The sequence below is a fragment of the Vipera ursinii genome (assembly GCF_947247035.1).
Source record: "Vipera ursinii genome assembly, chromosome: 1".
Taxonomy (NCBI): Eukaryota; Metazoa; Chordata; class Lepidosauria; order Squamata; family Viperidae; genus Vipera; species Vipera ursinii.
In genome coordinates, this window is record NC_139512.1 from 63,540,985 (window position 1) to 63,557,631 (window position 16,647).

At 36.5% G+C, this 16,647-nt stretch overlaps 1 protein-coding gene across 1 annotated transcript in view; it reads left to right on the plus strand.

The window, feature by feature from the left end:
- RYR3 (ryanodine receptor 3) overlaps positions 1-16,647 on the plus strand; it is a gene marked incomplete at both ends in the record, with an annotated part of 317,059 nt that overhangs the window by 52,215 nt on the left and 248,197 nt on the right. The window contains one exon of the mRNA XM_083354752.1: positions 13,599-13,706. Coding sequence (XP_083210878.1) covers positions 13,599-13,706 — 108 coding nt within the window. The remainder of the gene's footprint in view (positions 1-13,598; positions 13,707-16,647) is intronic.

Consider the following 16,647-nt stretch of genomic DNA (forward strand, 5'->3'; position numbering starts at 1 on the left):
ACTTTGCATCTAAGATCAAGTTTGCCTGATCAGATATCCTTTGTCATGTACCTTTAGTCTGTCCTTAAGAAAACTTCTTGGTATAAAAAAAATGCTCAACTTCTTTGAATATTGAGTGTTTCATTAAAAGTAATAGGGATATTTTGATTAATTTACCAAAAATCTGGAAAAAATATCTTAAGCATATAGGAATAAGAAAATGGTTGTTGTTTCAATTATTTTCCTTTGGTTTCTTTTGCATCTGAGGAAATGATGAAAATTCTGGACAGCATCAATCAATGATTTTTTTCTCCCAGCAGGCCAGCTGTTTGATAGTTCTAATTAAAGTAGTTCTAATTAAAGTACAGGTAATCTTGAACTTACAACCATTTGTTTAGTGACTGTTCAGTTACCACAGCACTGAAAAAAATGACATGACTATATTCTGCACTTATGATTGTTGCAGCATCGTTATCATCATTGGATCAGAATTCAGGCACTTGGTAACCAGCATGTATTTTTGACGATTGCAGTAAACCGGCATCATGTGATCTTCTGACAAGCAAAGTCAATGGATAATCCAGATTCACTTAACTACCATGTTATTAACTGAACAACTGTGGCAAGATAGGTCGTAAAATTGGGCAAAACCCACTTAACAATTGTCTGGTTTAGCAGTGGAAATTTTGGCTTCAATTGTGGTAATTAGTTGAGGACTATCTGTCTTCCCTAGTATCTGTCATGGTTCTGATAAATGAGACAGTTGGTTTTTTCCCAAATCAATACTGATTTAAAAGATTCAATCTGTGTTTTAATTTTTATACATTTGAGCACTTCTTTTAGAGTTCATCTAAACCAGGGGTGTCAAACTCAATTTCATTGAGGGCCGCATCAGCATTGCGGTTGCCCTCAAGGGGCCGGGTGGGCATGGCCTACTGGGTGGGCGTGGCCTACTGGGTGGGCGTGGCTAGAGTGCGTATGGCCTACTGGGTGGGCATGGTCAGCTCTACATCGTCCGCATCAAGGGTGCCTATGGGGGCCTGGGCAGGAGTGGGACAGATCTGAGGGTCTCTGGGCCAGGGCCAAGGCAGTGGGGGCCGTTCCCTCACTGTTTCCAGGATGGCTTCGTGGGCCACATGAAACCACTTCACGGGCCTGATCCGGCCCCCGGGCCTTGTGTTTGACATGTCTGATCTAAACAAATCACCCCACCAAAAACTTACCATGGATGGTAGAATCCATGGTAAGTTTTTGGTGGGGTGATTTGTTTCAGCAGAGATCTAAATCCCAGAGTTAGAAGGATTTAAAAGCATATCGTTGATGCTTTACAAAACATGAGAGTTCTGCAGACTATTTTCCCTTAATCTATCATCGCTATCCCTCGGTATTGAAAATGTTCCTTCTCTACATTTTTTGAGAGTTTTTGAGCTATTTGGGGAGAATGATATGTAACCTGATCTCATTGTTGCTGTTTTAATAACTAACTAGTGTGTAGGGAGGGTGGGGTTAGCCACACTAAATCAGGTCTGCTGTTCAGAATGTGAAGAAAATAGTGAAGTGAGAGCTTTTCTTTTCATTCCAGTTGTGAAAATGTTCTGCTATGGATTGATGTCTATGGAGATTCTCAGTCATCCAGGTCATGGTTGTCCTGAAGGTGCTTTTTCAAAAGGCAACTGGACTTTGTTTTCCTTGAAAATATTTTGCTTCTCATCCAAGAAGCGGAACTGAAGAAGCTTCTTGGATGACAAGTGAAATGTCTTTGGGACATAGACCTGTCAAGAATAAATGTTTAAAGATCCTTTCTCATACCACTATACAAGGCCTCACAGTGCAAATCATATTATGGTCTAATTTGTTCTTTAGTGTAAGCATGCAATTAGTCTATCATGAACTGGATTCCGCCACTGTAACTGTTATAATGATTGAAACTTAGAGGATTTTTTTTTGAAGGACAGATGATGGCATGGGCATAGTCCCAAGTTCTGAAGACAAATTGGAAGCTGATGTTTGTTATCTCATCTTCTTTATAGCTTACTTGCAGAGCAAGCTATCAGTAGATATCTCAGTTCTGTTTGGGAATGCTGCCAAAAGTTGCAAGGATATGCAAGTATAAGCCCAAGTAAAAAGGGCATCCAAACATAGTAGTTCCAGCAGCACCTTCTAAATAGAAGAAGAAATATTAGAAGGGAAGAAAACAGAATATTTCTGTGGGTGTTTGTATGTGACAGTGACAGAAGCAGGAAAAGCTTGAGAGCCAAGAGTGAGGAAAAAAAAGAGAGAAACAAAATCAGTTAATTAAAAATGCTCATTTTTAAAAAAAAGTACAGTGATTGCAATAACCCATGGCATTAAGATGCAATGTGGTTGTTGTAGTTGAGTGTTATAATATGTAGATTCAGTTGAACTTTTGGAAAAATGGGTTTTGGAGACTTCATTAAATGGGTAAAATCAATATATATTCACATACAGCACAAATTATAGTTAATGGTGTATTCGCTGTACCTTCTAAGATACAGAAGGGGACAAGACAAGATTTTCTCCTTTCTCCATTGCTGTTTTGTTTTGGTTATGAAAGTTCTTAATGGAGATATATGACAACATGAGAGAATAACTGTGATGAAGGTGAAAAGTAGATAAACTAAGGACATTTGCAGATAGCTTGTTTTTAATAGTGGAAAAAACTGAAGGAATTTGGTATACTAGCTGGGTTTAAAATTAATAGAGAGAAAATTAAAATGTTAAAAATATAAACATGGCAGCTCAAAAAGACCTGATTGGAAAAGTGGTTTTCAGACTGAGAAAAAAAGTAAAATATCTGGGTAGTACTGTGTCTAACATGAATTGTATGTTATTTCAGAATAATTATATTAAAGTATGGAATGAAATTAAGATGGGAAAAGTTGCACTTATTGTTGCAAGAATTTCTATGGTAAAAATGAATGTATTACTTAGAATGATGCTTCTGTTTCGAACAATATCAGTTTTGAAAAATCATGCACTTTTTAAACAGTGGCAGAATGATCTAAATTTTTATAATTGGGTAAGAAACTAAGGATTAAATATAAACTTCTGTATGGTGCAAAAAATGGATGGGCAAGGAGGTAAGACTACCAGACTTATAATTTTATGTGCATTTAAAAATTTATTATGTGAAAGTGCCATATTGAGAATATGGAATAAATACAAGAATGGGTTATGCCTGAATATAGCTTTATTGAACTCAGCACGGGAAACATTTTACAGAAGAGAAGCAGCATATAGAGGTTGTCATATCAATAAGTCATACCAATTAATAAGTCATATCATGACTTATTAATACAAGAGAAAAATAAGATAAAGTCAAGAGAACAATTAATTGCAGAAGTACATAATTTTCAATAGTTTATAAGAAACAGTTAAAAGAAAGTTATAATATGGATAAAAAACAATGGAATTGAAAACCAGTGGAACTTAAAATTGAATTGTATACAAAGAATGTAGGTAATTGCTATTAAATTTATCTTGTGTCAAAATTTAGAGAATATTTTTCAAAATCATGCATCATTGATATCATGGCATCAGAGTAAATATCAACAATTTACAAAGATATTTCAAACCAGAGTTAAAGTTGTGAAAAGTATTTACAATGCATCATGGATTTGTGAGAAAACTAAGAAATTTTTGGCTACAAATTCATACAATGATGTAAAGCATCTTAACGGTTAATACTGCAAAGAAACCAGAATTCTTTTTATTGGGACTTATGGACAATGAATTAGAAAAAACTCACAGTAGGTTTATTTTCTCACTAGTCGAAGAATAATGAAATTCCCACAGTAGAGAAATGGATTGTGAAAATGTCAAAATTTGCAGAAATAGCAAAACAATGTGGAAGCTGGCAGTAAAATCTCAAGTTGTGCTTACAGGAAATATTAAAGAGGCAGAAAAGCATGCCCAGTTTTCTTACTAGCCCCAAGTCTCCCTCCCCCAAGCAGAAACCAGCTCTGTAGAAATGCAGATATAGGAAGGTTGGAGGCCCCCATCTAGAAGCTTAGGAAGAAAAAGACACCTACATACCCCACCCAAACTCTAAGACAGGACATAATAGGATTAACCCACAGATGCCAAAGGGCACACTCAGACTCAGGTCAAAGTTCATGCCACAGGAACAACTCCAAACAAAAGGCTCCAGAGGGTATAAAAAACCACTCCCTACATGTGCTCTCTCTCTTTCCTTCCAGAGCCATCTTTCTGACTGGCGATCTCCTCTTCAGTAAACTGCAACCTTCTTTCTAAAGCAGTTGCCATGTTGTTTATTCCTGGCTTTTCCTTCAACAATCTGAAAAATTAAACTGAAACATTGTGACTGCTTAAACCTGTTTATTCATTGTATAGTCACTTGTATTATTTACAACAGTGTATTTTAGTAGTGATAGATATTCCCAGGATATTCCTAAAAACTAGATATGTGTTCAGTGACTAATTGAAGTAGAAAATGATATTAACAGTAGACCATATAACAAGGTCAAAATAAATTTTATGCTTACCTGTTGTTTTCTGGGTTTTCCCACTAATTATTTTGTCCCCCAAAAATCACAATTAAGTTAAAACAAAGAACATGATGCTATAAATATAGCTGGGAAATGAAAGACCATAGTGGCCCAAATTACTTGGAAGTTATTTCACAATAACATGTAATCATGGCTAATTAACTCCCATCCACTCCCATCTCATTACCCAGGCTTATTAAAGTGCTTTAATTTATCTGATTGTCATATGATTCATACATTGTACAGAACAGCTTTACAAAACAGGATGTTAATATTAATGCCTGTTAAAAAAATTAAATCATGCACAAGAAAATTCGTTCCTGAGGGGGGCGGAGCCAACTGTCAGAGCGGGCGGCTGTGTGAACGGAGCTCTCTCCACGCACAACCTCTCACCCAGTGTTCGCGGGGGCTTTTCGGAGCTTCAGGAGGTCCTGTAGGGACATCCGAAGTTGCAGGCAGCCCGGAGAACCTTCATGAGCGGCAGTTCGTGTTGAAGATCCGGAGAAAGTCTGATGCGAGCGAACCGGGGAGAAGGAGGCCAGTAATGGCCGACATGAAGATCTGACAGAGGGACGGAGCTAGCACGTAAGCAGCGGGACAACGGTAGAGCGGAGCTGACGGAGAGTGTATCCGAATATTAAATAGGAAGCGCTTGTGAAAGAGGTACTGGTTCGAAGTGGGAGCCTCACGGAGAGGGAATAAGCGGCGATAGAAGTCTTGAGGGAGGCGTTTGGCAAAAACAGCAAGGGAAAGAAAGCCGAAGACTATATGACTGTATTCTAGCTGGAGAAAAGCTACAACAAGTCAAAGTCTGAGCTTTGGAGCCTTAGAGACTGAACTCTGGATTGTCGGGCGTGGAAAGCGATCAGCTTGGTCTAGTCTGGTCTATCCTGGTAAATTTTGAATTTGTGAACTTTTGAAACTTTTGAAATTCTACTCTACTTGTCACGGGCGGCCATTTGATATAGCAATTTAGTAACTGGAGGTTTGTTTAGTGGGACACCTACTGGTCTTTGACAGCAGAGGAAGACGGAAAAGGTGCCAATTTCTGCGCCGGAAACGGGGGGGGGGGAAAAAAAGAAGAAGAACGTGACTTTGATTATATTCATACTATAGAATTTTATTATATAAATTGCTTAGTTGGTAATAAGTATCTGGTGGTAACTGTTTTATATATCTTTTGTCATAGAGTTAAAAGGTTTATATAAGACTCAGGGTATTATACATTGATAAAACGCTGTTAAAATTGGGGAAACATGACAAGTATCTCGGGAGCAACTAAGCCTAGCGCTGGCAAAAAGGCAGCAGCACAGGGACAGGGGATGTCCTCAAGTCCCTCCAATCAGAAATCTATAGAGGATATGCTGCAAAGGGAAAGATCTAACTCGAATTCCTTTAAAGATTTACATGCCCTTTTGCAAAACCTACACGAGGCAATGGCCAAAAACCACGAGGAGATGAAGAGAGAAATAGGCCAAATAAGAAACGACACTGGTGAATTAAAGGGGAAAATCCAAGCGATAGATGATAAATTTGAAGGGATTCAACAGCAATTAGTCAAAAATGAACAAAGACTTCAAGATATGGAAGCTAGAATGGAAAAAGAGGAAAAGAGAGTAGATGATTTAAATGAAACACTCCTTCAGGCTAATAAGGAATTAGAAACAACAGTCATTTTTCTGGAAGCAGAAAAGGCTGCTCATTATCTACGCTTCCAGAACGTTCAAGAAAAAAGAGGGGAAGATCTGTTGGTCATGATGGCAGAACTGATGGCAAAGGCACTCGGTGTAGGGAAGGAGGAAATGCTGGCGGAAATTGATGAAACATACAGGGTCCAAACTAATTATGCGAGAAGGCACAACCTCCCAAAAGAAGTACATGTAAGGTTAGTTAAAAAATCAATTCGGGATGAGCTTCTGCATAGATCTAGAGAGGAACCATTAGAATTTCGGGGCCAACCAATCACCATCCTTAAACAGATACCTAAAAGGATGAGGGATCTGAGACGCGGCTATCAATTCTTAACATCCAAACTAATAAGAGAAAATGTAAACTTTAGATGGCTAACTCCAGAGGGTATTCTTGTTACGTGGCAGGATAGAAGGCATAGACTGGACACGATAGAGAAGGCAGAAGATTTTTACAAACGCCACTTCCATAGCCAAGAGGAAGTAGATTTAGAAGATCAAGATGGAAGGGAGGTAAGAGAAAGAGATACAATACGTGTGGCAATGGATGGGAAGATCTTAGCTACAGAGGATAGAAGGAACAAATCCGGTGAGTTAACAGAGAAACATGGAACTAGAGACAAGGAAGAGAGAGAGCCCCGAATCACGAGATCCACAAAAACCAGAAATAAGTAAGATGAAGGGAGGTGAGTGTAGTATTATGTCTGTGAATATTAATGGATTGAATTCGCCAGTGAAAAGGCGGAAATTTTTTAATAGGCTTATTCACCAACAATTGGATATCGTGGCAATACAAGAAGTCCATATAAAGGAACAACAAAAATATTTGTTAGTACAACCAAAAATAGGGAACCTATTCGTTTCCTTAGACCGACACAAGAAAAAGAGAGGAGTGGCACTATATGTAAACCCAAAATTGACTGCAAAACTAATTTATAACGATAAAGAGGGTAGAATACTGATAGTCGAGGTTATAATAAATCACAGGAAGGTCATGATGGTAGAGATATATGCCCCAAACCATAACCAAGAACAATTTTTCAAAACACTTCACAATAAGATATGTAGCATTGATTATGAGGAGATTTGTTTAATAGGAGATTTTAATGCTATCCTAGATATAAATTTGGATTATATGGGAAAGACGCTTAGGAAAAAGAAGAGAAGAACTCTACCGAGATCTTTTCTTAACTTGGCTGAGGAACTAAATATCCAAGATGTCTGGAGGGAAAAAAATCGTAAGGCTAGACAATATACATATTACTCCAACCGACATAACTCATGGTCTAGAATAGACATGGTGTGGATGACGAAAGAAATTAGTTCAGAAATAGATGAGGTACATATAGCGACAGGTACTTGGGCAGATCACAATCCTATTAAACTTATCTGGAAAGGTTCCAAAAAAATATCCAGATGGACGCTTCAAAGAGCAATTTTAAAAGAAGACGAATTCAAATCTAAGATGGAGAGAGAACTAAGTTTTTTCTTTAAGGAAAATAAAGCTATAGACACCTCAGTACAAAACAATTGGGATACAGCTAAGGCTGTGATGAGAGGGGTAGCGAGGGCATATATGGTATATAAAAATAAGGGGAAAAGACAACAACGGGAAAGATTAGAAGAGGAATATAAGAGCTTAGAAGTTACACTCCAACAAGATCCACAAAAAGAGAATATCAAGCAATCTATGGATCTGATTAAACACAAACTTAACATTCTAGACAAAGAGAAATTGGCACAACAATTGAGAAACACGAAACAAAATTTTTTTGAAAATGCAAATAAACCGGGCCGGTGGCTCGCATACAAATTGGGAAAACAAAAGGGGAAAAACTGGATTCACGAACTACGAGATGAGGAAGGGAGAATATTCCACCAGGAGGAAAAAAAAAAAATTATAGCCCAGGAATTTTATGAACGTTTATATAAAGAAGATAGCCAGGCAAGTGTGGAGAAAATGGAGGAATATTTTCAAAGAGCCAAACTACCTAAGGTCACAGAAGATACCAGAAATATGTTAAACGAGGAAATTCGACTATCTGAGGTGATAAAAGCTATTAATGCACAAAAGAATAATAAAGCATCGGGACCCGACGGTCTTCCATCAGAGATTTATAAAGAATTACAAAATATCCTAGCTCAACCCCTAGTGGAGGTATTTAACGCAGTATTAGAAGGCGCAAGGACGCCTAAATCTTGGCTAGAGGCAAACATAACCCTTATTCCGAAAGATAACACAGACCATACATTAATCCAAAATTACAGACCCATATCACTTCTTAACTCGGACTACAAGATATTTACATCAATTATAGCTGAACGATTGAAACGATTTCTGAATGATTTCATACACGCAGATCAAAATGGTTTTCTCGCTAAGAGACACACTAAGCACAACATTAGAATAATATTAGATACATTGGAGTACTATGAATTACATAGCGAACAACAGATGGCATTACTTTTCTTAGACGCCCAAAAGGCATTTGACAATGTTAAATGGTCTTTTTTGTGCCAACAGCTTAGCTTTATGAATATGGGTGAAAAATTTATAAATATAATTAGGGCAATTTATGACAATCAGGAAGCAAAAATAATTATTAATGGGGAAGCATCTAGCAAGTTTCAAATTCAAAAGGGAACACGGCAAGGCTGCCCCTTATCACCGTTGCTGTTTATATTGACTCTTGAAGTATTAACGAGAACTATAAGAAACGACCCAAAGATAAAAGGATTAACCATTAAAAAGGAAACCTTTAAATTGCAAGCTTTCGCGGACGATCTAGTTTTTATTATGGAGGATCCATGTCAGACGGGACCAAAGCTATTGGAAGAATTATCTAAATATGGTGAGGTTGCCGGACTGCGAATAAATAGAAATAAGACCAAGATGATTGTTAAAAATATGACCAATAAACAAAAAGGTAATCTGGCCGAAATCACGGATATAGAAATAGTCAAGAAAATAAAATATTTAGGGATTAACATTACGGCTAGATGCACTTCACTCAAAAAGGATAATTATGATAGTGTAGTGAATCAAATAAAAGGTGACCTGGAAAGATGGGGAAACCTAAAACTCTCATTATTGGGAAGAATCGCTGTCATTAAGATGAATATTCTGCCTAAAATCCTGTTTCTGTTTCAGAATATCCCAATTCAACTCGACTCTAAATTTTTTCGAAATTTGGATAAATTATCACTAAATTTTATTTGGCAGGGGAAAAAACCAAGAATTAAATTGAAATATTTACAAGACACGAAGGAAAATGGGGGTTTTGGATTGCCAGACTGGGAATTATATTACCACGCCGCGGCCCTGAGCTGGATTAGAGAATGGGTAATCTTGAGAAATAGAAGACTATTAACTTTAGAGGGTCACGATTTGCAATATGGCTGGCATGCTTTCCTATGGACGGAGAAACAAGGTCTTTTCTCGCATTTTCAAAGACACCGGATCAGGCAAGCGCTACTCAATACTTGGAAAAAAATTAGATCTCACAATTACACCAAAATACCGGTCTGGCTATCCACCCTTGAAGCGATAGTTTACCCAAATCTGTTTGATTTGGGTAACATAATCTCATACAAGGATATTCTGAATGAGGAGGGGGAATTGAAACTTAGGAATGAACTAGAATTACAAGGTATAAAACTCGATTGGTGGGCCTACTTACAAATCCAATCGAGATTTAGGAAGGATAAAAATGAATGGGGGATATACACCTCTGAAACAGCATTGGACAAAATATTATTGGGACCGGACTCTAAACAAATAAGGAATTTTTATAAATTACTTTTGGGATATAAGCTGTTTGAAGAGCAAGTGAAAGACCCCATGTTGATCTGGGCTAACAATTTAGGACATAACATCGACCTAGATACTTGGCAAACAATTTGGGATAGGAATAAAAGGATAACACTGGCCTCATCGTATAAAGAAAATTTATTTAAAATGTTTTACCGATGGCATCTTCCCCCAGCCCGCTTAGCAAAAATGTACACAACAGTATCTCCCAAATGTTGGAAGTGTTCTGAAGAGATAGGCACATACTTCCACACGTGGTGGTCTTGCAGTAAAACACAAAAATTTTGGAGAATGATTTGGATTTGGCTGAAAGAAATATTGAAACAAGATCTGGAGTTTAGTCCAGAACTTTTCTTGTTGGGAATCACGAAAGAGAAATATCCTAAAGATGTGCTATACTTAACGATCCATATTATCACAGCAGCTAGAATATCATTTGCGCAAAAATGGAAAAAGAATGAGATCCCAGGACAAAAAGAGGTTATTAGGAAAATTTGGGATTGCGCTGAAATGGACAGATTAACTTTGGAATTAAAGAATAAAGATCAATCAGACTATTATAGAATTTGGAACAAATTGTATCTTTGGATGGATAAAAAGAAAGGTCTCTATTAGGTTTTACAGACTAGCTCACTGTTTTAAATATTGTGGTATTTCACCGATTTGTAATCTAAGTGTATTTAAGTGTATTTTTGATGTACATATATACGTGTATATATATATATATTTAAACATTGTAGACAAAAAGGTTTGTCAGCTCGCTGGTACTGTGTCCAATGTTTTTAAATAATAAATTTAATAAAAAATTAAAAAAAAAAAAAAAAAGAAAATTCGTTCCTATTATTCCCCAGAGTTATGGTGCCTGATACCTGATAAAGGAAGGCAGATTTGCATTGGATGGATAACTGAGACCCAGATGGATAGATTAACTTTTCTGTAACTTCCAGTATTATTTTATTATCAAATTATTTTGTGTGTGGAAAACTAATTTTCCTGATTGGTTACTTCTTTATTATTTTACTTTCCAAATATTGATGTGTTTCCTAAAATATGAACTTTAAGGTTCCTTCTGCAATATTTTTCATAAGTTTAATGCTGAACATTAATTTTTAGGATTTTTGTTGCTACCAAACATAACAGAAATAAATAAAAATTAAGAAATAATCCCATTTTTATTGTTTTAGAAATATTTATCTTTAAGGAATTCAATATTTTAATGTTTCAATATAAGATGGGTGGCAAATAAATTTAATAAACAAACAAAAAATAAACAGACTACATCGGTCACATTCTGAATTTTAACTAGCACTCCTGGTTTCCTTTCTGTCTTTTTTCTAGTTCATGAACAAATCAGGAAAATAATAGTGTTGTTTTATTTTGTTTTGACTAGACTCTAGCTTGAATATTGTATTCACTTCTGGGCACTGCATTTCATGAACAAACAGAATATATTTAGGGAAGATAATGAGGATGATCAGTGAACTAGAGTCTTAGTTCTAAACAAGACTAAAGGTAATATGTAGCCTAATTTTCCTGGTTTCATAGTATACAATTTAAGTTAGAGACTTAAACTTCAACAGAATATTAAAATACATTTTCTGGTACTAAAAACAATTATGCAGAGTAGCGGCAGCTTCTTCTCTGGATGGGCTCAAGTGGAAACTGTCCAGCTGGGTTAAAATAATATATAATCTTCATGAATGAATAAACTAATGTTTTTAACAATGCATGATACATTCTGTTCTTTTACTCAAGATCACATTATGATATCTGGATTTCTCTTCCCTGTGCCATAATAACATGTAAGAATATTAAATCAAAATGGGAGAATCCTAGATCAACCTCAAGTCATATATGTCAGTGCCACCTGAATATAAATCTGATATCAACAATGTGAAATAGTTTGAAACAATTGCCTCCATAGACAGACAAAGTAGAGAAAAATGTCTTGGGATGAGTCTTTAGAAGAATTCAAACAACCTCCAATCTTTCATATTTCTTCAAAAATCATAGAGCATATAGGAACTCTATTAATTTTGTTACTATGTCAGAAGAATAATTTGGGGTTCCAACTCAAAGCAGGGTTGCACAAGAATAAATGAAAAAGAGATCCATACAGCTGTCAGGAAAAAAGAAATATTTATTCCTAAAAAGCAAACAGTTTGCCTTTAGTGGCAGCTGCAGAGAAATCAGGTACAGCAACAGATGTTTATAGAGGAGCTTGTCCTGCTGTAGAGATGTCTACGTGCTGATTCTAGGGTGACACTTGAGGTGTTTGTGTGTGTGTGTGTGTGTGTGTGTGTGTCTGTCTGTCTGTGTAGGTATGCTTATTCTTGTGAACAGGCAGTTCTGCTGGGAGACCTAATTTAATTAGCTCTGTGTTTACAAACCTTATCCTTGATATGTGGATTAGGTCTAGGTTACCTATTTGGGGGTTTGAGGAAGTTTGAGTAAAAGGCCCCTCCCCCTCCCCCATTTGCTATTTTTACTTGATTAATTTAGTTTCAGCTTGACTGTCAATTATCTAGTGGAGATGCAGATTTGCAGACCATTGTGGATTCTGTTAATGTTTTAAGGGAAGATGAAAACAGCATAAAGAATCAAATATATTTTGATATAAAACTTCTCACAACTATATCTAACAATTTGGCAAGCAACACTGATAGTTGTTAATAACACATAAAATTTCAGCTTAGATTATCTATTTTATGTTCCATTGCAGCCATTTCGAAGTCCAAAATGTCCTTCAATTGCTTAGTAAAACAGATCAGTGACACCAAAATTGAATTAATAAGATAGTAGAGTTCTTGATGAGTTCCACAAAGCATCTGGATGTGTGAAGAAATAATTCCATTTATAGTAACCCTGGGAGATAGATTAAAATACACATTTTAATCCAATTAAAGAAAATAAGAATCATATCTTATGCAAGACATGCTCTAGAAATTCAGCCTGCACCATATCAATGCATCTTCATCCCCAGTGAGATAAACACTATTAAATCTAATTTATCTGATAGAGTAGTTAAAATCCAGTTAACATTCTAATAATTTACTTGTGACACATTTTTATACATTGAAATTGAATAACACGAATTGTCAAAGATATCATAGTTTCAGGTCTTTATGCCAGAGTTGCTGTCTACATTTTAGCATCTGTATTTAACAAAGAAATTGGGTGATGATTTGCATAGGGAAATCTTTCCAGAAAAATCACAATTATAAAATGTTCATTAAAAGGAGGAAAACATGTTATTTAAAAAGGCATTGTTATATAATTCCAAGAGTCTGGGAGTGGAAAAAAAAATCTTATCTAAATCTATGGGAAAACCATCAGTGTGAGATGCTTTACCCTGGAGGTTATTCTGGATTCATGACTTCTACTTGAAGACTTGTAAGGTTGGTTCATTATTTATTTTATGGTGCACAAAATGAATGTGCATCACTGATGTATAATGGATTAATGGATTAATCTATCTACTGATTTAAATGATCTGATTTAACAGCCTCACACTGATCTTGTCAGTGAGTAAACCTTCTGCAGCAAAAACAAAGAAAGCTGTGATCTTTGTTGCTATTTTATTTTTTCCAGTATGTCCCTCCTGATCTTTGCATCTGTAATTTTGTCCTGGAGCAGTCTTTATCTGTCAGAGCCCTCCAGGAAATGCTTGCCCATACAAGAGACAATTCCAGGGAAGGGGTAAGTACAATTGTTTTCCTTTGGCAATGTGAGATTTCAGTCTTAGAAAAATCAGTTTTTTACTTTCCTCCATGGACCCAGAAGCCTTTCAGAATAAAGACTATTAACAAGTTTTATAATCTTTTCAATATCTCCCTTTGTTTAGAAATCTTCCCATCTCTCAAGTTTTCTAAATTTCAACTTGGCTTAAATTTCAGTACAAGTGCATTTAATTTTCTATGCAGTTACAAAACATACAGTGCAATAAAAGTTATACTCATTTCTTCAGATCTCAGGCAGTTATAGCTATCCTTTGACAACCCAAGATGTTTAGAGGTCTAGTAACTTTGAATGTAGGTCATTTGCAGAGTAGCATTACTTTTCTGTCAAAGTCATTGAAGCAGAATAAGTTGGTAAATTTATTTTTGTAATACTTTGCACTCGAATAAGAAGAGGTTTTGAATTATATTTTGTGTCATTCCCCACCCTGCTTTAAAATATAATCGCATAAACTGCAACCAAGTATTTGAAGAGATACTCAATCTCAAACCAATACATTTATTGATTTGTATCCCACCTTTTTATTTTTACAAATAACTCAAGGCGGCAAATGCATCCAACACACTTTCCTCTTCCTATTTTCCCCACAACGACAATAGCAACAGGTGAGCTGGGTTGGGCTGAGAGAGTGACTGGCCCAAAGTCACCCAGATGGCTTGCATGTCTAAGGTGGGACTTGAACTCATGGTCTCCTGCTTTCTAGTTTGGTGCCTTAATCACTAGACCAAACTGGTTCTCTAAAATACATGAACTTAATGGGAGCTAGAGGCTTATTTCATATATGAAGGTAATGATATGGGTGCTAAACATTTCACTAGAGATTTCATATAATTGCTTAAATGATTGGTACCTTTCAATGACTGTGAGTTTCAGAAAGAAATATCCTCCAATCTCAATCCGATTATCCATGCAAGAACTCCTTGAGCAGGAAATTAGACAGTGTAAAAGTAGAATAAGACGTCTATGTGCAGAAAGATTAGTAATTCTGATCTTAGAGAAATGAACGGTATAAGCTTCCATCCAGGGTGAATGGTTTGAAAGAAAAGCCAATTTTTAATCTCTTCCTGAGAAATTCAGCACCAGTTCAAAACAACTCAACACAAACAGAACTATGACTAAGCTGCTCTGGCTACTTTTAGAGTAATTATAGAATCAAAATAAAGAAAAACCAATGCATTTCCCACTGAGATTGTCAACCCCTGAATCATGATAACATTGTTCAGTCTTGTTGAGACTTCAGAATTTACCCACTTTGAGGTAGAAGGGGTGATGTGGAAAAAAAGAAATTATGTTTGATCTCTAGTTGATACTGTTCCTGGTCTTTGTTTAGCTTACTGTAGGAGTAAACCTTTCATAGCTTTTTCACTTCCAATCTATCATTTGAACCCTGAATAGGTTAAAACCTGTTCCAAGTCTTGTTTCTCCTGCTACTGTTCCACATAGTTTCAAACATTTTCCATGATGCACAACTTTTGCTAGCCAGCCAGCCAACTACTTTCATTACTCATCCTCCAGCATCCTCTCTGGTTTCTCTACCTTCCCTCAGTGCCTAGTCTCATTTTACTCCCTCTATTTCTCTTTCTTCTGGTTTCCTTTCCCTAATTTTATTTCCCTTCCAAGTCTCCTAACTCTCATTTCAATCTGCCTCTCATGCTTACTGTCTAATTCTGTTTTTCTGAAGCAAGCCTTGCCTCTAAAACAGGCACTCCCCTCAAGCTCTTTCATCGTGTTAAAATAAAACTTTACTGAAAACTCAATGGGACAACTCTTGCAGTTGATATATTGCTCCACAGCCACACTTTACTTTCTGTAATCTGATGTCTGTTTTATTCATTTTTTAAAATCAATTTATTACCTGTGAAAAAATATTTTGTGTATTTACACAGCAAAGAAATCTTGATCAAAACTGGAATCTGAGGGTCAGAATACATTGAAACTTAAATAAGTCTCCTCATTTCTGTCTAAATAGCCAAACTCTCTAATCTCTGTGTTTGTAGAGCTAGTCTATAGGATCTTCAGGGTTCTCTGACTCTCTTTGCAGTTTTCTTGCATACTTTTCATTACCAAACTTGGTAATAGCTTCTAGCTCAGAGAGCGTCAAGAACCCCATAGTTCAGGACTTCCGGTTTGCTATCGCGGCTGTTGCAGATGCTGGAAGGTGAGCCCCGTCTTCTGCGTTCAGTTTTGTTCTGCTGGGGGACCCTGGAAAGGGTCAAAAGTTGCAAGAAGGAGACCCCCACTTGATTGTGGGAGGGAGGCAGCCCTTCTTCTTGACCCGGGGCAGCCCTCCAAACCGGTGGAGGACTGGCCATAGCAATATGGCTTGTCACTAGGCTGCAGACAGCTGAAGTCAAATTTACCACCAGGCACTTCTAAAGCAACCCGGATAAAACTGGGTGAGATCCAATCTTCTCTCTAAGATCCTAAGTATTTTTCTTCCTGTAAAAGCTGCCCAAAGTATCTTTTCCTCTGTGAGGAGAGATGGAAGGGAATTTCTATCCCACCCTCTAAGAATAGCAGCAACTGATTACCCGGGGGAATTAAAGCACTAAAAGAATAACTATAATCTAATTGGATTTATGTTTCTGAAACTTGGGGACCAAAAGTTTTCTTATTTGCACTGAAGACTTTTGTTTTTATCTATAAAAGAAATAAAATTGGAAAAATGACTATAAAAATTTTGGACTTAAAATACGTTAAGCAGCATCTTGTGGTGAAGCTTGGTATTACAACTTGTTATTGCCTAAAGGAGATTTGGCTTGAAGCCCAGACTACAGACAAGATTCTTTTAACTTTGATAAACACCACCTGTGAGAAGTTTAGCTGTAAAGAGAACTGTGGCCTCCTTGAACTATAAATGTAAAACTTTATTGATTTTTAGAGCTATATATGGGGAATTACC